The sequence below is a fragment of the Euprymna scolopes genome, chromosome 36 (genome assembly GCF_053919585.1).
Source record: "Euprymna scolopes isolate OS-2025 chromosome 36, ASM5391958v1, whole genome shotgun sequence".
Classification (NCBI taxonomy): Eukaryota; Metazoa; Mollusca; class Cephalopoda; order Sepiida; family Sepiolidae; genus Euprymna; species Euprymna scolopes.
In genome coordinates, this window is record NC_136517.1 from 65,035,835 (window position 1) to 65,056,602 (window position 20,768).

At 37.7% G+C, this 20,768-nt stretch overlaps 2 protein-coding genes across 9 annotated transcripts in view; both read right to left on the reverse strand.

Annotated features, from left to right (window-relative positions):
- Nucleotides 1-15,656, reverse strand: part of LOC145260550 (uncharacterized) — a 103,496-nt gene extending 87,840 nt beyond the window's left edge. Inside the window, exons 1-3 of one of the 8 annotated variants that reach the window (XM_080118781.1) lie at nucleotides 14,804-15,107; nucleotides 12,709-12,754; nucleotides 9,195-9,256 (exon numbers count right to left, since the gene is read on the reverse strand). Coding sequence is in view for 2 of the 8 variants with exons in the window: in XM_080118778.1 (XP_079974904.1) it covers nucleotides 14,804-14,884 (81 nt within the window). In the remaining 6 variants the exon portion in view is untranslated. Of the gene's footprint in view, nucleotides 1-9,194; nucleotides 9,257-12,708; nucleotides 12,755-14,803 lie in introns of all 8 variants that reach the window. The other 7 variants (XM_080118785.1, XM_080118779.1, XM_080118782.1 and 4 more) reach the window with 7 other exon arrangements.
- On the reverse strand, nucleotides 253-1,597 carry LOC145260549 (uncharacterized). The gene has a single exon (XM_080118777.1). It carries the CDS (start codon nucleotides 1,471-1,473, stop codon nucleotides 358-360), a length of 1,116 nt encoding a protein of 371 aa, XP_079974903.1. The 5' UTR covers nucleotides 1,474-1,597; the 3' UTR covers nucleotides 253-357.
- Nucleotides 15,657-20,768: the final 5,112 nt, after the last annotated feature.

Sequence of the window (20,768 nt, forward strand, 5' to 3'; positions counted from 1 at the left end):
GCAAGGAGATTCCACGACTATAAGTATTGCCATATGCTGAGTAGACATCGTAATCGTTTACCAGCACCTGACAATCCTCGTCACAAACAAAGTGGGTCTCCTGGATAGCGGCAATATCTACCTTAAGGGACACCAGGTCTCTCACAATGCGCGAAGCCTTGCTTCGACACCTGATGCCCCTCACATTAAAAGTGGCCAAGTTCAAAGACATGTTCACTTACCTTAAGCAGTGTCACAAACGGGTCTAAAATCCTCGGGGGTGAGGACGCAGCAGGCATGGCCGAGACTGCCCGTGAGCAGTTCGGATGAAAATATTCCGTCTCGGGAGGCGCCTCCTACATCCAATGGGAAGGTTAACTAAAGTGCCCTGTAAAATGAGGGGTGCACAAAAACAGGGATCCTTCCTTCGCACCTAAGAGAAAGTTTATGAAGAGATGGGTGCTCGAGGTCTACTAGTCTGACTTCCTCGAAAGCCGTCTTTGCAGCCTCCAGCATATTCCAGAGTCCCTTGGTTCTGCCATCCCTATCCGCTCTCACAAAGGTTGTGATCATCGGGGCATCTGCAAAGTTCAGTGGGTTGGTAATCCCTTTCTCCTCGACTGCCTCCAATTGCCTGAGTTTGTGAAGTTGGGCCTTTGGCTTGCCTTTAAGGTCGTTGTTGGCCAGCGTCGGGCTTAATTCACAGATTTTGTTCCCTGGCAGGAACGGGAGCTTTTTTGTGCGTTCCGTCCTGACAGGTTGGGTCTCGACTTCTTCGCCTTTATTCTTATTAGGCGCGGAAGAAGCAGGGGGAGCCTTCAGAGAAGTACTAAGGGGGGGCGATGGCTTGCTCCGCCTGAATGTTGGCAGGATGACTATCAATACCGGACGGAGCCGCCTCGACGTTGGTATCCTCCCCCGTTGGAGTTGCTTCTCTCTTCCTTTTATTTCTCCTCTTCCCTTTCTTTCTTGCTCCCGCTTCACTTTGCTCTGCGGGAACTCCCTCCTCCCCAGCCTCAACGGCCGCTTCCTCTTCAGATTCTGACAAGGAGCAGTGTAGCTTCCTCTTGGTGGAAGTTGTGTCTCCATTTCTTCTGGGGACGATTTCTTCCGGTTATCTCTTGTAATGGTGTCTTTGTTTTCGTTGTCTGTGTGCGTGTTTGTTTTAACTTGGGTGTTTGTCTGTGAGGTGTTGGTGCTTGTGTTGTTCTTGTTCGGGTTGTCTGTGTTTGTGATGTTTTTACTTGTAGTGCTTGTGGTGTTCTTGTTCGAGTTGTTTGTGTTTGTGGTGTTTTTACTTGTGGTGCCTGTGGTGTTCTTGTTCGAGTTATCTGTGTTTGTGGTGTTTTTACTCGTGGTGCTTGTGGTGTTCTTGTTTGCGTTGTCTGTGTTTGTGTTGTTTTTACTTGTGGTGACTGGTGTTCTTGTTTGTGTTGATTGCAATGTCTTTTTGCTTGTTTGTCTTGTCTCTGCTGCCATTGTTATTATTATCATTATTGTTTTGAGGTCTGCTGCTGGTCTGCTGGTAACCTGGTCGGTTTTTCCGGACGACCTTGCTCCAGCCGTCTTCTTCCCCTGTGCTCACTGACACGGTTGTGGCTACCTTGTTCTCTGGTGGCCTGGGGGGGACAATCCTTAGACATATGTCCCTGCATCTGACAATGCCAGCAATGTGGCCTCCTCCCCTCTACTATTACTAACATTGTCCACTCTCCATACTTCAGCACTGCAGGGATCTTGTCAAACCCCTTCCTGTCAACTCTCATGACCAGCTTGTACTCTCCCGTCATGAGGTTGCGCGGGCCTCTGATTGGGCACACTGACTCCACTTCCCCGTATTGGCTGAGCACCGCACCAAGCTGTCGTGAACCCAGGTAACAGGGTACTCCCAATATAGAAACCATCGTCCTCCTCCTGCCCTGATACTCGGGTTTCATTGAAAGATGCTTCCAGGTCAGGTTGTTCATGGATAACCTCTCTGCATCTTCCTTTTCTGGCAGTAGGATCTCCCACTTGGCGTAGCTACATCGACATATGTAGCTCGCCGGTACGTTCAGATCCTGTAGAAGCTGAGCCATGGTCTCCTTCGGCACTCCTGTCAAGCTTCTGCTACGGAGATCCGTGGTAATGAGCGACAACACTCGTTGCTGAAGTTTTTCCACTGCGCCGGGGAGAGGCAGTATTATATTGCCGTTGGTGTATTGTTTGAACATTGATTCAAACAGGTCTTTGTACTCTTGGGGGAGACAACTGTTTTTGTGGTCCCCAAGCTTTGGTATCGTTCTGCTTGTTATTGCCATTGCAGTCGTCTCTCAGTGGCCTGTTGATATTGGAGATTGTTGTCACCTTGTTAGGTCCCACCGGTGTGTCCTTGGGGGAGCCGCTGGTTGAGGGTAAGGCGGGCCACTCCTCTTCAGTCGTTTTGGTTCTCTCCCCCTCTTCCCTGACGTTTTTAGTAGCCTGGGGTTTCTTCCCCGCCGTGCTGGCCGGTTTTTCCTTTTCCGCTTCCTCCTTTGTTAAGTTAACTTCCGGCGGAGTGTTGCGGGAATTGGTCTCTGGGTCATTTTGCTTTGGAGGGGGCCCCAGTAGTCTTTCAAGTGAGGCCAGTGTCTCCTTAATTCGCTCAGCCGCTTTGTTGGGCTCAGCGTCTGAGTCATGAACGTCCCCTTTACTTGGCTTACTGCCACTGTCGCTGACGTCATCCGTGGGGGGTGGGGAATCCGATGTTCCCTCTTTCGTCGAGACAACCGCTGGACCCTCGATGGTTTGTGAGTACGGAGTCTCAGCTGTTCCGTCCTTAGGACCTGTGGACGTTTTGTCCGAGATGGCTATTCCAGACGTGCTCCCTTCCACGGGAGTAGATGTTTGGACATCTGGTGTATCCTCCTGGGGCATTTTCTTCATAAAACCAACATCGGAAACCACGGTGGTAGCTTGGTCGCCTCCACTTTTAGGGGTGCTGCTCTCCTGGGGAGCATGGGGTAGGTTTGGTGACCCCGGTTGCTGAGCCTTATCCTGGAGAGCAGCGGGCTGCTTCTCTCCCCTATCTTCGCTTGTGCCAGCTGTTTTGGCGCATTTTGCTCCCCTCGGAGGGGAGTCCTCCGAGGGAGAAGCGTTCAATATTGCCCCTTTTTTGGACGGCATCACGTGGTCTACTTATTTCGCTGACCTGTGACGTCGAACAAAGTGTAGCGTGGGTGGGGAAAAAATAAAGAAGGAGGGGCAGGGGGGGAAGGAAGAAAGAGGGGGCGGGGTTTAGAAGGGGCGGGCTCTTAAAGTGACAAAGAGTTTTGACCTCCCTTCACGGGATGCCTGGTTAGCAGCTCAAATCCCCCCGCGAGGGGGGAGAGCAGAGAAGGGAGACGCAGTGGGTGCTAGCGGGACAGGGTGCCGCATCGCAATTAAGAGCAAGAGGGGATAGGCATCTCCGCCCACAGAGGGGAGCCGAGACGAAGCACTCACCCTACCCCACGTCCCCCTACCCACTTAGCTACCCAACAGAAGCGATAAAGAGATCCCTGTCTGCTCAATCCTCTGGGAGAGCAGCGAAAGATAGACACAGTTTGGGCCTGGCAGGTCAGAGTGCTGCTCAGGCAATTAAGGGTGGATAGAGTAGATCATCTCGGTCTCGAGAGTTGAGACCAAAACGAAGAAAAACAAAAACAAGAAAAAACCAACAAAAGCAGGTCACAACTACCAACTTAGTGGTGCTGGTCCCGAAATTCCAGACTCCCAGAAGGGATCGGTTTTCGGGTCCAAGCTCCCACAAATGTGGAGTCGGTCCTTGAGGTCCTGACTCCCCAAAAGAGGGGGTCTGGTCCTTGCCAACGAAGGTTAGTAAGTGAACACCTTAAACCTAGCCCGAGAGCCTGGTGGTGGATCCCTTCTAAGAGCAGAAGCTTTGTATGCTGAAGAACAGATACTACATTTTGAGATATTAAATCTTTTATTCATGTTAAAAAATACAGTCAAAAATCAATGATGAACAAAAAACTTAGGCACATGGCCAACTCAAAAAGGGGGGATTTTGGGGGGGGGTCGTTGGTCATCCTTGTCACTCCAGAACTAAACAAAGTCAAAAGTTTCTCCCAGTTAGTATCTTCTTTCACCATAATTCCGCATTCACCCTTTCATATTTGGGGACGTCCTACTTAACTCCCAATTTTTAAAACATTTTTTTATTGACGTGTAAAAACAAAAAAGACACTTTGATCTTAGCCAAAAAAACAAGTAAAAAATAGATGCATATTATATATTTTTCGTATATTAACTAATTCTATTTAGAGGGAGGAAGGTGAGAGGCATATGAGTTAGTGGGAGGAGGGGGCGAAATATGAAACCGCTTTATTTCTAAGAACAGATACTACAATAGCCAATAGACCAAGTAAAAAAAAAGATGCGTATTGGATAAAATTGGTGTATATGTACGAGCAAAATACCCAGCGTCGCCCGGAATTGTATGACATAGCACTAGCACGGCATATATACTAGCTGATTACCTGGCATGGCCTGGGGTTGGAAGAACACTCGGCGACGCCTGGGATTGGAAAAAATTGGTTGATATATGTACTAGCATAATGCCCAGCGACGTCCAGGATGGATTACATAGGTGATATCTGTACTAGCAAAATACCCGGCATAGTACAGGATTGGATAAAGTAGGTGTATATGCACTAGCAGAACAACCGGCGTCGCCTGGGATTGTATGACATAGGTGGATGTGTACTAGCAGAATACCAAGCATCGCCTGGGATTGTATGACAGATGATTCGACAATTTTGAAGGTGCTGGTGCAGTATAGGTCCCATTTGACAATTTTGAAGGTGCTTGTGCAGTATAGGTCCCATTTGACAATTTTGAAGGTGCTTGTGCAGTATAGGTCCCATTTGAAAAATCGGAAGGTGTTTGCGCAGTATATGTTATAATATGCAAGTGACCTCCCTTGGATGTAGCTTCATTATCAGATTCCATTAGATTAATATACAATCATTGTTATAATAGGCAAGTTACCTCCCTTGGATGTAGCATCATTGTCGAATTCCATTAGATTAATATACAATCATTGTAACAATATGCAAATGACCTCCCTTGGATGTATAGTCATTGTCGAATTTCATTAGAATATACAATCATTGCCATAATATGTAAGTGACCTCCTTTGGATGTACCATCTTTGTCGAATACCATTAGAATATAAAATCATTGGTGTAATCTGCAAGTGACCTGCCTAGAGTGTAGCTTCATTGTCGAATTCCATTATATTAATATACAATTATTGTCATAATATACAAGTGACCTCCCTTAGATGTAGCTTCATTCTCGAATACCATTAGATTAATATACAATCATTGTTATATGCAAGTGACCACCCTTGGATGTAGCTTTGTTGTCGAATACCATTAGAATAATATACAATCATTGTTATAATATGCAAGTGACCTCCCTTGGATGTAACTTCATTGTTGACTACCATTAGATTACGCAAGTGGCCTCCCTTGGATGTAGCCTCATTGCATATTAATATAATGGTATTCGACAATCAATGTAATATGTCAGTGAACGCTCTTGAATATGGCTTCATAGCTGGATATTTGTACTAGCATAATACCCAGCGTTGCCGCGGATTGTATAAGAAAGGTGGATATATGTACTACTAGCAAAATACCCGACATTGCCTGGGATTGGATGAAATGGGTGGGATGTTTCCTAAGAGAATACATGGGATCAGATCAGATAGGTGGATATTTGTGCTAACAGAATACCCCATACAGGAAGATGGTGCGATTATGTCAAAATCATGAAAAATTATTGTCCAAATTAGTAACATATCCAAGAATTATGAAAAATGAAATAAGAGTTATTTGTTGGTGTGTTTGTAATGAAATAACACCAGACAATGTCACAAAGTAATTATTTTAGCAAAAGGAAAAGATATTATGTGGGTTAAATTATAAAAAAACGATTGTCGAAATTAGTAACATATCCAAGAATTATGAAAAGTGATTAAATGTGAGTTATTTGATTGGTGTGTTTATCATGAAATAACCTGTATCAATGTCTCAAAGTTATTTTAGCAAGAGGAGAGGGGATTATGTGGGTTAAATCATGAAAAACGATTAGAAAAGTATACAATTATTGTCATAATATGCGAGTGACCTCCCTTGGGTGTAGCTTAATTGTCAAATACCATTAGAATAATATACAATCATTGTTATAATATTTAAGTGACCTCCTTGTATGTAGCTTCATTGTCGAATACCATTAGAATAATATGCAATCATTATTATAATATGCAAGTGACCTCCCTTGGATGTAGCTTCATTGTCAAATATCATTACATAAATATACAATCATTGTTATAATATGCAAGTGAACTCCCTGAATGTAACTTCATTGTCGACTACCATTAGATTATGCAAGTGACCTCCCTTGGATGTAGCTTTATTGTCGAATACCATTAGATTAATATGCAATCATTGTAATATGCCAGTGAACTCTTTGATGTGGCTTCATAGCTGGATATTTGTACTAGCAGAATACCAAGCGTTGCCGGTGATTGGATAAGAAAGGTGGATATACGTACTAGCAAACTACCCGACACTGCCTGGGATTGGATGAAATAGGTGGGTTATTTTATAGGAGAATACCTGGGATCGGATAAGATAGGTGGATATTTGTGATAACAATACCCTATATAGGAAGATGGAGCGATTATGTCGTAAAATCATGAAAAATTATTGTTCAAATAAGTAACATATCCAAGAATTATGAAAAATGATGAACTGAGTTATTTGATTGGTGTGTTTGTAATGAAAAAAAAAAAAAAAGAAAAAAGCCAGACAATGTCTCAAAGTTATTATTTTAGGAAGAGGAAGGGGATTATTCATGAAAAATGATTGTCAAAATTAGCAACATATCCAAGAAATATGAAAAGTGATTAAATGTAAGCTATGTGTTTATGAAATAAACAGCCCATATATAGTCTGAAAGTTATTTTAGTAAGAAGGGGTTAATTATGTGGGTTACATGATAAAAAATGATCGTAAAAATTAGTAACATATTCAAGAATTATTAAAAATTAGTAAATTTGAGTTATTTGTTTGGGTGTTCTTAATAAAATAGAAAGCCAAGATGATGTATTAAAGTTATAATTTTAGTAAGAAAGGGGCTATAATTAGTGTTAAATCAAGAAAAATGATTATCGAAATCAGTAAAATATCGAAGAATCATGAAAAATGGTGACATGTGAGTAATTTTATTAGTGTGTTTGTAATTAAATAGACAGCCCAGACAATGTCTCAAATGTATTATTTTAGTAAGAGGTGGGCGATAATGTTGGGTAACTCATGAAACATGATTGTCGAAATAAGTAACATATCCAAGAATTATGAAAAGTTATGAAATGCAAGTTATTTTATTTCTGTTTTTATAATGAAATAAACAGCCCAGAAAAAGCCTCAGAGTTATTTCTTAAGTAGGACGGGGTCAATGTGGGGTTAATCATGAAAAATGACCGTTGAAATTAGTAACATATCCAAGAATTATGAAAAATGATGAAATGTGAGTTATTTGATTGGTGTGTTTGTAATGAAATAACCAGCCAGACAATGTCACAAAGTAATTATTTTAAGAAAAGGAAATGATATGTGGGTTAAATTATAAAAAACGATTGTCGAAATTAGTAACATATCCAAGAATTATGAAAAGTGATTAAATGTAAGTTATTGGATTGATGTGTTTATAATGAAATGAATAGCCCAGATATAGTCTTAAAGTTAATATTTTAGTAAGAGTGGGTCGATTATGTGGGTTACATCATTAAAAATTGTTGAAATTAGTAACATATCCAAGAAAAGTGAACAAGGACGAAATGTGTTATGTGATTGGTGTGTTTGTAATGAAATTACCAGCCCAGACAATGTCTCAAATGTATTACTTTAGTAAGAGGAAGGGGATTATGTGGGTTAACTCATGAAACATAATTGTCGAAATTAGTAACATATCTAAGAATTATGAAAAATGAAATACGAGTTATTTGATTGGTGTGTTTGTAATGTAATAACCACCTGAGACAATGTCTCAAAGTTATGATTTTAGCAAGAGGAAGGAGATTGTGTCGGTTAAATCACTATAAACGATTGTCGAAATTGTTAACATATCCAAGAATTATGAAATATTAGTTATTTGATTTGTGTGTTTGTAATGAAATAGACACCCCAGACATTGTCGCATGGTTGTTATTTTAGTAAGAGAGGGGCGATTATGTGTGTTAAATCATGAAAAATGATTTGAAATTAGTAACATATCCAAGAATTATGAAAAATTATAAAATATCAGTTATTTTATTGGTGTGTTTATCAGAAGAGAGGGGATTATGTGGGTTAAATCATGAAAAACGATTGTCGAAATTAGTATCATATCCAAGAATTATGAAAAGTTATTAAATGCAAATTATTTGATTGGTGTGTTTATAATGAAATAAACAGCCCAGATATTGTCTGAAAGCATTTTAGTAAGAGGGGGTCGATTATGCGGGTTAAATCTTAAACAATGATTGTCGAAATTAGTAACATATCCAAGAATTATGAAAAATGAAGTTTTAGGGATTTGATTGGTGTGTTTATAATGAAATAAACAGCCCAGTCAATGTAGCAAATTTATGATTTTAGTAAGAATTGGGCGATTATGTGCGCACTCATTAAATTTGATTGCCAAAATTCATAACATCCATGAATTATGAAAAATGATGAAATGTGAGGTATTTTATTGAGGTGTCTGTAATGAAATAAACAACCGTGAAATGTCTCAAGGTATTTTAGTAAGAGGAGAGGGATTATGTGATTGAACTCAGAAAAAATAATGGTTTAAATTAGCAACATATCCAAAAATTATGAAAAATGAAATCTGAGTTATTTGATTGGTATATTCATAATGAAGTAGACATACCAGACATTTTATGAAAGTTATCTTAGCAAGAGGTCGCGATTATTTGGATTACTTCATTAAAAATAATCGAAATTAGTAACATATCCAAGAATTATGAAAAATGATTAAATGCGAGTTATTCAGATGTGTTTGGAATGAAAAACCATCCAAGACAATGTCTTAAAGTTATTATTTTAGACAGGTGAGCGATAATGTAGGTTAAATTGTCGAAGTTTGTAACAATCCAAGAATTATGGGATTCAACGAGATACGTCAACATATATACTTACAGATTACCCGGAGTCACCCTGGATTCAATGAGCAAATGTATGCAAGCAGAATACATGGTCACCTGGGATGTAATGAGAGATGCAAATATATACTTGCAGAATAATTGGCGTTGCGTTGGATTGAATTAGATTGATTGAAATATATACTAACAGAATACATTGCGTCGCCTAGGATTTAATGTGATTGATTGAGATATATACAAGCAAAACACCCAGCGTTGCCCGGGATTGAATGAAATAGGTGAGAATATATATTAGCAAAATACCTGGCATCACTTGGGATTTGATGAGATGTGTTGCATATTAACTGTCCTTGCATATATATGCTATAAATTACCTACCCTAGGTAAGATACAATTATTTCATATGTGTAATACCCGTCTTATGTAGGTAAAATATTCTTTTGCTCGAAATAGCAAATGATGCATAAACATACAAAATTCCTCTCATAAGAATAACAAATATATTACAAAACCAAATTCAATTTTTTCATTGTTTATACGGTCCCAAGCAACGCCGGGTAGACCCGTAGTCTATAAATAAACAAACGAAAATGTGTATGTATGTATGTGCGTTTGTGTGTCTACTAAAAACTTTCGACAGACAACGAAAATTCACAAACTCAGTATCATATTGAAGCTCCATCCTTCACTTGAAAAATATCGATAAATTGGCCAAAAACGTTCATTTTTCACCCCGAAATCGACAGTTTTCGATTCAACAAAAGCTGCCCTCTCGTGATGACGACCGGTTCTACGCATGCGCCAGATGACGTCATGACCTGATTTACTTTAAATAGTTGAAAAACTGATTAAATTTCATGTACGTCGCGTTAGCTCAGTTGATTAGCGTGTTGGTTCATTATCTAAACCTTTTGGGTTCGAATCGTGGTGTGAGAGGTTTTTTTTTTTTCGATTTTTTAAATTTAAATATTTAACCAGTGTTATTTAAGCCATTTTCATGTAACGTTCGTTTTTCTGTTTACTTCGTTCATCTACCCCCGATCACACACCCAAAAACACCCGGGTACCCAATTTAAGTTTTAATATCGAAACAGGCTTATTTAAGCCATTTTTCACGTAACATTCGTTTTTCTGTTATGTTAGTTTTTTTTGTGTTTTTTTTCGATGTTTTGATTACCCCCCCCCCGCTTAAGTTTTAACGTTTTCTTTTTTTACTTCGCTTATAACAGACAAACCTGGTCATTGACGTAGTTGTCGTAACGCTCGATGACTTCCGTGCGCGCACCTGTCAATTTGGTTCTTACTTAAATTCAAACATCTTTTACTAACTCATTCTGGCTGGCCGATTTTATTTTCAAACTTCGCCTCAGGGCTTCGGGTTCGATCCTACTCCCCCCCCCCAGTTTCTTTTTTATTTAACACCACACATCTCCAAACGACGCTAGTATAATATAAATAAAATATATATATATATATATATATATATATATATATATATAAAAATAAATAAATAAATAAATAAATAGGTAGCCCTTGATATATCTAAGGCTTTTGACAGGGTATGGCATGATGGTCTTCTAAGGAAGATTAGATAATATGGAATCACTGGAAGAATTCATAATGTAATTAAATCCAAGAAAAAATCCAAGTTGTCCTCGACGGTCGTACATCTAAACAATATGACAAATGCGGGAGTACCTCAGAGGTCTATCCTTGGACCCCTATTATTCCTGATATTCATAAATGACCTCCCTGATAAAATTGTATCGGAGATGGGTATATTTGCCGATGACAACTCTCTATAACAGATATGAGGGGAAAGCAAATGAACACATATCTAAGGAAATGGCAGAATCACTAGAGGATGACCTCCAATCTGTAGTGGAATGGACAAAAATGGATTGTCACATTCAATGCTGCTAAGACTAAGCTTGTTTTCTTCAATAACTACAAGAAACCTTTTCTACCACCAATAGCAATGGCTAAGAACACATTGCCTTAAAGTACTTTTAAACACCTCAGCTTAACGTTTACAGGGAACATGAACTGGAATAGATACATTGAGAGCATTGCCAAGGCTGCTGCAAGGAAGGTTGGCTCTCTCTGCTGTGCTGGAAAGCTGCTTGCGCCTGAGAGTATCCTGTACCTCTATAAGGCCACCATTCGCCCATGTTCTTTTAATAACAGTTTACTTATTAATGGCGCTATGTTATAGAAACCTCCACGTTGTTTAATAGTGCTTGAAATTACGATAAGCGCAGATTCAAGGAGTCTCCGGCGCGGTTTATTTGAAATAAATTTAACTACTTTTGCTTGTTTAAAAAGAACATTATTTAACTGTGGACACAGGTTAACTTTCTCACACCATTCAAACACCCCCTGTAATAATTAACACATAATCTCAATCAATAAATTACATAAAAAACACTCATTTCATTCCTGTTACAAACTTATATTTAAATTTCAACAGATATATTTTTCCCAATAAGAATATAAACTTGCGTTCATAGTTTTAAAATTAAATTAACGACTATATGACGTCACTAAAATTTCCTTCTCTTTAACAGCGCCAGCCCCCCCTTCCTTTTTGATTTTCCAACATCAATTTTCCGTTTCTCTTAAATAGAACTGCGTCATACTGTGCACGTGAAACTTTTTCAAATATTTTGTACTGGTATATTTTTTTTTTTTTTTTTTTTTGGTTTCTTAATCTCATTCACCCAGAGGAAGTCTCGAAATAAAGACGAAACGTTGGTGAACACATAATACGGTTTGTTCCTTTTTTATTTTCTCTCTCTCTCTCTATATATATATATATAATATAAACGGTCCTCTCGCGATGACGACCGGTTCTACGCATGCGTCAGATGACGTCATGACCTGATTTACTTTAAATAGTTGAAAAACTGATTGAATTTCATGTACGTTGCGTTAGCTTAGTTGATTAGCGCGTTGGTTCGTTATCTAAATGTTTTGGGTTCGAATCGTGGTGTGAGATGTCTTTTTTTTTATTTTAACGTTCGTTTTTCTTCTTTTTTTTTTTACTTCGCTTATCCACCCCCGACCACACACCCAAAAATACCCGGGTACCTGCCGATTTTTTAAATTTTAAAATCGAAACAGGCTTATTTAAGCCATTTCTTTTTGTTTTTTCAAATTTTACATTAAACATCGTTCGTTTGCCTTACGTTAGTTTTTTTGTGTTTTTTCGAGGTTTTAATTACCGCTATACCCCCCCCCCCCCCGCTTATTGTTATATTTTTTCTGAATAGCTATTGCTCTACAACTTCCGTGCGCGCACCTGTCAATTTGGTTCTTACTTAAATTCAAACATCTTTCACTAACTCATTCTGGCTGGCCGATTTTCTTCTCAAACTTCGCCTCAGGGCTTCGGGTTCGATCCTACCAACTTTTACCCCCCCCCCCCGGTTTATTTTTTTTATTTAACACCACACACCCGGGCAACGCCGGGTACCCCCGCCAGTATAATTATATATATAATTATTTGATCTTTTCAGCTTTAAAATATGTTGAAACTTTTATCAACTCACATTTTGCTTAGTTTTCGGACCATGAAATATGGGAGGGGTAGAACACCTAAAAAAAAAAAAAAAAAAAAAAATATATATATATATTTAACAAAACCTACTTTTAATATGTAAGTTTATTTAATAATGATTGAATATCGTAAATTTCAGGAAAATATTGGATTTTAACTAAAATTTTTTAAAACATGGGTGTGTGAACTGCTTAAAAAACGTCACTACATAGGAACGTTGTTTTAATGCGTCGATAATGTAAACACGATTTTTGTCTCGCATTTTCATTATTTTTGTATGCTGTAAAAATTTTTGAAAAGTATTAGCAGTTTATTTGAAGTTTTTTCTATTAAATCGTAAAAAAATTAGGATGATATTAAATTACAATTACATCGTGTTACATATAGAGGGGGGGTTAAAACTGTGGCGCGCGTTGGAGGTACCTAGTAAAATATAATCACAATTATTGAAAATGTGATCATTAGTAGTAGTGTCAGAAATTTCGTGAAAACTATTGAATAATTCCACCCGCCATCTTTAGAAGCTTATAACTCCTCGAAAAATGTCATTCAAGCCCTAATTTTTTTTTTCAATTAAAGGAGCAAGGACCAAGGTTTCATTAAAAAAAAACACACAAAAACTAACAACGTGGGTTTTTAAAAAAAAAAAAAGGTTTTAAACTTCGGACTTTACAGGTAAATTTCTAAAAAACACTTTTTTTTTGTTTTAAATTTGAATATATTATTTATTGATCTTTTATCTTCAATTTGTGATATATAAAACTTTGGTACATAAATTAATTATTTACTTTTTAATAGACATTTGAAAATGGGGGGGAGCGTGAATTTAAAAGAACGTTTGTCTAAAATATAATATTCGATTTATTGGAAAGAGCATAAAATTTCACATTGACCCTGAAAATATTGTAAAAATAGAATCAATAGAAAAATTGATAGATTTTTAAAGTTTAAAAATTGAAACATACTGAACTCGTAACATTCAATTAATTTCATTACTATTTAAAAAAAAATAAATTCTATTACGTTTTATACAACTTTAATAGTTTATTTTGGAAGTATAATCCATAAAGAAAATAAACAACAACCTTTAAAAGAGAAATTACGAGTTTTTTATATTTTATTTGCAGTTTCGTGTTAGGGGTGCCAAAAATTCCTACAAAAATTCTGATACACCTAGATCATTAGGTACCTCCAACGCGCACCACGGTTTTACCCCCCCCCTATATGTAACTAATTTATTTTTATCATCTTAACTTTTTACTATTTAAAAGAAGCTTCAAATAAACTGCTAATAATCTAATTTTTTTTATAACTTACAAAAATAATGGTAAAACTATACAAACACCGTGACAGCGAATTAACCCTAACCCTAACCCTAACCCTAATCCTAACGCTGTCACGGTGTTTGTATAATAATACCAAAATAATGAAAATGCGAGACAAATCGTGTTTACATTATCGACGCGACTCATTAAAACAACGTTCCTATGTAGTGACGGGTTTTAAGCTGTTACTTAGGTTTTAAAAATTTAGCAAAAATCAAATAGTCATATTTACCTGAAATTTTCGATATTTATTCATTATTAAATTAACTTACATATTAAAAGTAGGTTTTGTTAAATATATTAGTTTTTTTTTAACAGTAACACCTAAAAAAAATTGCATAAGCACCAAATTTTGGTTTAATTTTACAGCAGATATTGTTCTCGGACGTATGCGATGGCAGATGCTACCGTGCTATTTTTATAGTTTTTTTGTTTTTTTCGGTTTAAATTAAAGTTTAACGATAGCTTCTCGGCCATAGTTTAAAATACTGATTTCTCCCTTGGATTTGGACAGCGGGTGTGTGAAATAAAATCGCGTCTCCAATTTCGACGATAAAGTGTAGAAGCACCAAGATTTTTTTAGTGTAACTGAAGAAAACGTAAAATTAAAAAAAAAATGCAGTAAAATTTATGTGGTCACTGAAACAGCGAAACAGTAAACACCGTAGCAAATTAAAAGGAAGTCAATAACAGATTTTGCACAGGCGAAAGATAAAATATAAATATTTACGTAAGTTGTAAAAAAATTAAAAAATAACTTACCTTTTGTATGATTCCATGAGATAAGGTCGCCGAAAAAGTAATGACTACAGTCCAAATGGTCAGCGACATGAAATAATTCATCACTAAAGCTGGGGGTGGTCTCTTGATCGCAAAAAATGGTATTACGAAGCGATAAAACTTTTTTAAAAGTGAAATTCATTAACAACCTCCGAAACTTTCAAGTTGCGGAGACGACGAAGAAAAGCGGTAAGGAATACATTGAAATGTTTTGAGGTTTTTATAGGCCTTTAATCTTCCATCCCTTTCTTACTTCGGCTAAAACGGGCGAGTTCATAATTTGCTTGGTTTAATTTCTTTTTTTTCTTTCCTTTCTTTTTTAAAATCATTTCTTTCCTTTTTGATATAGGATACATTATATCCGGGTTGACCAGGCAGTACGCGTAAACAAACATTCAACATTGCACACACGCACACGCACATCCACAAAACAAAAACAACTTGAGGAAAAGTGAAATTAAAAAAAAAAAAAAGAAAAGATGAAGCAGTTAATATCTACTAATATCTATTTACTTGCGCCCCCCTCTTTATGAAGGAAAAGTTAACCACAAGGTCGGCTTTTTGGAGAAAATTTAGCTCCTTAAAACTCTGAATTGAATAAGGATTAAAACTGCCACAGTCTTGAAAGATTTCTTCTTCTCTGACCAAGGAGAAAACAGATAAACCCAAACAAATGATATAAACAAAATGCATAAAAGGTCCATGTTATATTCGTAAGAATTCGTAAAACTTTCTGACATATTACTCGAGATATTTCGGTAAAGCTGCAGCATCCCCCCCCCCCAAAAAAAAAACAAAATCTGCGCGTATTACAGTTAGCCACCACCTATAACATAAAGAATTACATTGCTTAATATCCGGAAAACTACTTCTTTGCGGAAAATTGAAATGCGATATCTTATGCTATAAGTGGGCAGCCAGCCATCACTGATGGCTATTGTTGTACGCGCAAGGGCGCATATTTTTTATTACATGAAACCTGCGGAAAAGTATCTTTTCAGTATCATGAAAACTTTTCAGTATCATGAAAACAATTTTAAATGCGATATTCGTTTTCAGCACATGCGAAAACCCGTAGAAAACAAGTTTTTCTATAAAGATAGATTTTGTGTTGGTCTACCAGGCCACAATTACCCATTTGCCGTTAAATTGTGTTCATTTTACGTTGACTCCTCCCCACCCCCACCCAACAAAAGGTGGCCATAACATGGGTGCTCATTGTATGTTAAATTAATATAGAAAAGTGATCCCCCACTTTTTAAAATGATAATTTCTTCACATCTTGGAAAGTACTTGTTCCCTGGAATTTTAAGCACTATTTTCGTTTTCAGTATCCCCGAAAATCGTTGACAGCGGAAAGATGCTGCCGTGCTGCACCTTTATCAAAAATGTCTCTAGGATAATCCTGGAATGCCGATAAAAATTAAGATTTTAGCCGAAGAATTGATTTTATGCAGCATCTTGAACAGCAAGCAAAATTGGCAAAATAGTTTACTCTTCTACATATCTGGAAAATTTTTCACTTTAAAACGTTTAATCCATTCAAAAAACATATAGTGTCGAGCGATAAGCGTGAACAAGAAAAATGGCCACGAAACTGAGACCTAAATATGTAAAGGTTTATGTAAATGACTTCAGAATAAAAAAAAATTATACAAAAATCTTTACATATTTTGGTCTCAGTTTCGCAACCATTTTTCTTGTTTACGCCTATCGCTCAACACTATATGTTTTTCGAACTGCTTTAAAGTGAGTAAACGTTTAAAAGTGAGTAAAAACTTTTCCAGATAGAAGAGTATTTAGTTCATAATGAAGACAAAATGGAATGAGGTTGAAGTGTTCGTAAAGATAGATTTAATATCATGCCGGCTGGTAAAAGGAAGAGAACAGTTCAGTTCCGTTTATAGGTGTTTATAGATAGTAGCCATCGGTACGAAGGAAGCCGGTTAAAAGAGAAAGAAAGGACAAAGAATGTTTGGGTGCAGCACGTGGAAATAAAGGTGAGTTTGAAGAGAGCCATAGCTAGCTTGTAGTACTCACGTTCTGCCGAAGCCTCAAGCGAAGTCTGCTCCCAGGCAGCGTCAGGATCAAAGACGATTAAAGGTTTGTGATTTCGCCTTTTATATACTCAGTCACGTGACTGAGAGCTGGCTTGTGATTGGCCAAGCCAGGGGGAAATAGATTTCAAATCTCGATATCATGAGAAGTAGTCTCGGCCTGTGATATAGCGGGTGTCGGCTGCTACAAGTAACTTCTGCCATTCATCCGCTCCGGAAGATCTACAGCAGATGAGCTTACAGTTATATCTCATAGGATTAGTGAATCTCTCAACAAAGGCTTCCTTTCTAGGACAATTGCTCTTGACATATCAAAGGCCTTCGATAAGGTATGGCATAAGGGCCTACTTCACAAGATTTCCAGCTACTGTATAACTGGAAATGTTTTCTCTATCATTAAATCATTTCTCTCTGATAGGCTCATAAGAGTAGTGGTTGATGGGCAGAAATCAGAGGCCCACAGTATTAATGCTGGAGTCCCTCAGGGGTCCATCCTGGGCCCAACTCTCTTCTTGATCTACATCAATGATCTCCCAAAACACATACTAAAATCTTTCGTTGACATCTATGCTGATGACATGACTATCTATGGCAACACATCAAAGGCCGTAAATGGCAACAATCTTTCTGATTCTCTCTCCTCAGATCTTGAGCGCGTGGTTCAGTGGGGGAAGAGGTGGCTGGTTACCTTTAATGCATCTAAGACCAAGCTCCTATCATTACATCATAAACGCTCTGATCCCCATCTGGCATCGATTGAAATGAATGGCTCTCGTCTAGGGGAGGCCCCATGTTTTGATAAGCTTCTGGGTTTGACCTTTACTCCTGACCTGAAATGGAACACATACATCAAGTCTGTGGCCAAGGTCGCTGGGAAAATGGTGGGATCCTTCTACTGCTCCAGAAGATATCTCAGTAATGATGCAATTCTCTATCTGTATAAAAGCCAAGTATGTCCAAGGATGGAGTACTGCTGCCACATCTGGGCAGGAGCTGCTAAAAACAGTCTATCCTGCCTTGACAGAGTACAAAATAGACTTCGTGGCTTGGTGGGGGATGACCTTTTCTCTTCCCTGCAACCTCTCTCCCACAGAAGAGACGTTGCGAGCCTGTCTCTGTTTTATCGTTATTTCCATGGCAAGTGCTCGTCTGAGCTCCGTTCTCTGGTCCCCCCCACCAATCTTTCACGAAAAACACCCGACTAGCTGAAACCACTGTCAATAATTTTCCCCACTCTTTATCCGTGCCTAAATCAAAACGTAGATTCCATGAACAAAGCTTCTTTCTTAGAACTGCACAGCTGTGGAACTCTCTGCCGCTTGTCTATTCCCCCCGAATTCAACTTGGATGTTTTCAAGTCCAACACAAACAAATTCCTGATAAACCGCCCCCTTAAGTAATGACACCTTATCAAATCCCCAATACTAACTATTACTACGATACTATCCCACTGATTAGTGTACACACAATAACCCTTATCCCCGAGTGGCTCCTGGGCCTTGATAAGTGGTGACCCCCATGTAAAAAACAAAAACAAAACAAAACTGGAAATATTTTCTCAATCATTAAATCATTTCTCTCTGATAGGCTCATAAGAGTAGTGGTTGATGGGCAGAAATCAGAGGCCCACAGTATTAATGCTGGAGTCTCTCAGGGGTCCATCCTGGGCCCAACTCTCTTCCTGATCTACATCAATGATCTCCCAAAACATATACTTAAATCATTCGTTGACATCTATGCTGATGACACGGCCATCTATGGCAACACATCAAAGGCCGTAAATGACAAAGTTCTCTCTGATTCTCTTTCCTCTAATCTAGAGCGCGTGGTACAGTGGGGGAAGAGGTGGCTGGTTACTTTTAATGCATCTAAAATCAAGCTCCTATCTTTACATCATCAACGCTCTGATCCCCATCTGGCATCAATTGAAATGGATGACTCTCATCTAGGGGAAGCTCCATGTTTTGATAAGCTTCTGGGCTTGACCTTTACTCCTGACCTGAAATGGAACACGTACATCAAGTCTGTGGCCAAGGTCACTGGAAAAATGGTAGGATCCTTCTACCATTCCAGAAGATATCTTATTGCTGATGCAATTCTCTATCTATATAAAAGCCAAGTATGTCCAAGGATGGAGTACTCCTGCCACATCTGTGCAGGAGCTGCTAAAAACAGCCTATCCTGCCTTGACAGAGTATAAAATAGGCTTCGTGGCTTAGTGGGGGATGCCCTTTTCTCTTCCCTGCAACCTCTTTCACACAGGAGAGACATTGCGAGCCTGTCTTTGTTTTATTCTTACTTCCATGGCAAGTGCTCGTCTGAGATTCAATCTCTGGTCCCCTCCCTCGCCAATATAAACACCTGTCTATCTGAAACCACTGTCAAAATTTTTTCCCACTCTTTATCTGTGCCAAAACCAAAACATAGATTCCATGAACAAAGCTTCTTTCTTAGAAGTACACGCCTGTGGAACTCTGTTCCGTTTCCCTGTTTCCCATCTGACTACAACCTGGATGTCTTCAAGTCCAACATAAACAAACTCCTGATGAACCGCCCTCTTAAGTAAGACATTTTATCAAATCTCCAATACTAACGATTACTACGATATTATCCCATTAATTACTGTACACACAATAACCCTTATCCCCGAGTGGCTTCCGAGTCTTGATAAGTGGTGACTACCTTATAAAAAAAAAACTTATCTTGCCTTTGCTAAATTTATTTGCTAAATATTTTAATTTTTAATTACTTTTTCATACCTCTGTTGATTGTAAAATAAGCCCCAAAAATGTCATTGTTTTTTTTAACTCTGGTAGAAAAAATACAAATTTTAAATTAAAAATTCGCAAAACTAAAATAATTCAACGTAATTTTGTTGTAGTATGAAAAAGAACCACAGAAAAAAAATCCAATAAAAATTCTTTTAATCTATTTCAAAAAATTAAATGTAGAAATTATGTTGTATACTTAAAAACTGAAAACAAATAAAATATTATATTTTAAATATACAACAAATTTTTACCAAATGCAAAAAAAAAAAAAAAAAGTATTTTCTATCAACCTGCAGAATTTTGCAGTTATGAAACCGCTTGTGCATGTTTTTTTTTTTTTATTATTCATCAATTTGTTTCGGAACCTCAAAGTAATGTAAAAAAAGAAATTGACGCATACATGCAGCAACGAGCTCTGAGATACAGCAACTTATTTTGAAATAAAGAAAAACTTAAACAATTTCAGAAAGTTCTGAATATAGAGATCGGTTGAAAATTCAATTTTGATATGTTTGGTGACAATTACTAGTTGCAATCTTTTTATACTTTTCACTTTAGGCCATGTTGTTCGGCAGCAATGTTAAATTTAGTCGATAATCTACAAACACAGGTGAAATAAGAATAAATAAATAAAACTTTAAAATACTTTTGGAAGATTAAAACTATGCAGTTAGGTTAAAAATAAAAGTAATTTTTTTTAATGTTTAGTCAATATATCACTATACCGTTGCCCAATAAAGTAAAAAAACAAGATTCAACATTTTATCTAAAATGTACTTCACAATTCTCTGGTTATACGCCAGTGTCAAAATGTTATGAAATTCCTTTTCAATTGGGGCAGTTTTAATTTTTGTACTATACAGTGGCCTTCTTAGGGTGTTAGATATCATCCACATTAAACTGGTTTTGTTTCACATCCAGTCCCCATAAGGATGTGTTAAATGAAAAACTTATGACTAAAATTGCTGGAAAACTGGTTGAATCATTCTACCAGTCCAGAAAATATCTTATTCCTGCCTCAATCCTTTATGTATAAGAGCGAGATACATCCTAAGATGGAGTACTGTTTCTACATCTAGGAAGATGCCATTCAGAGCACTCTTGAGACTTTGTAAAAGC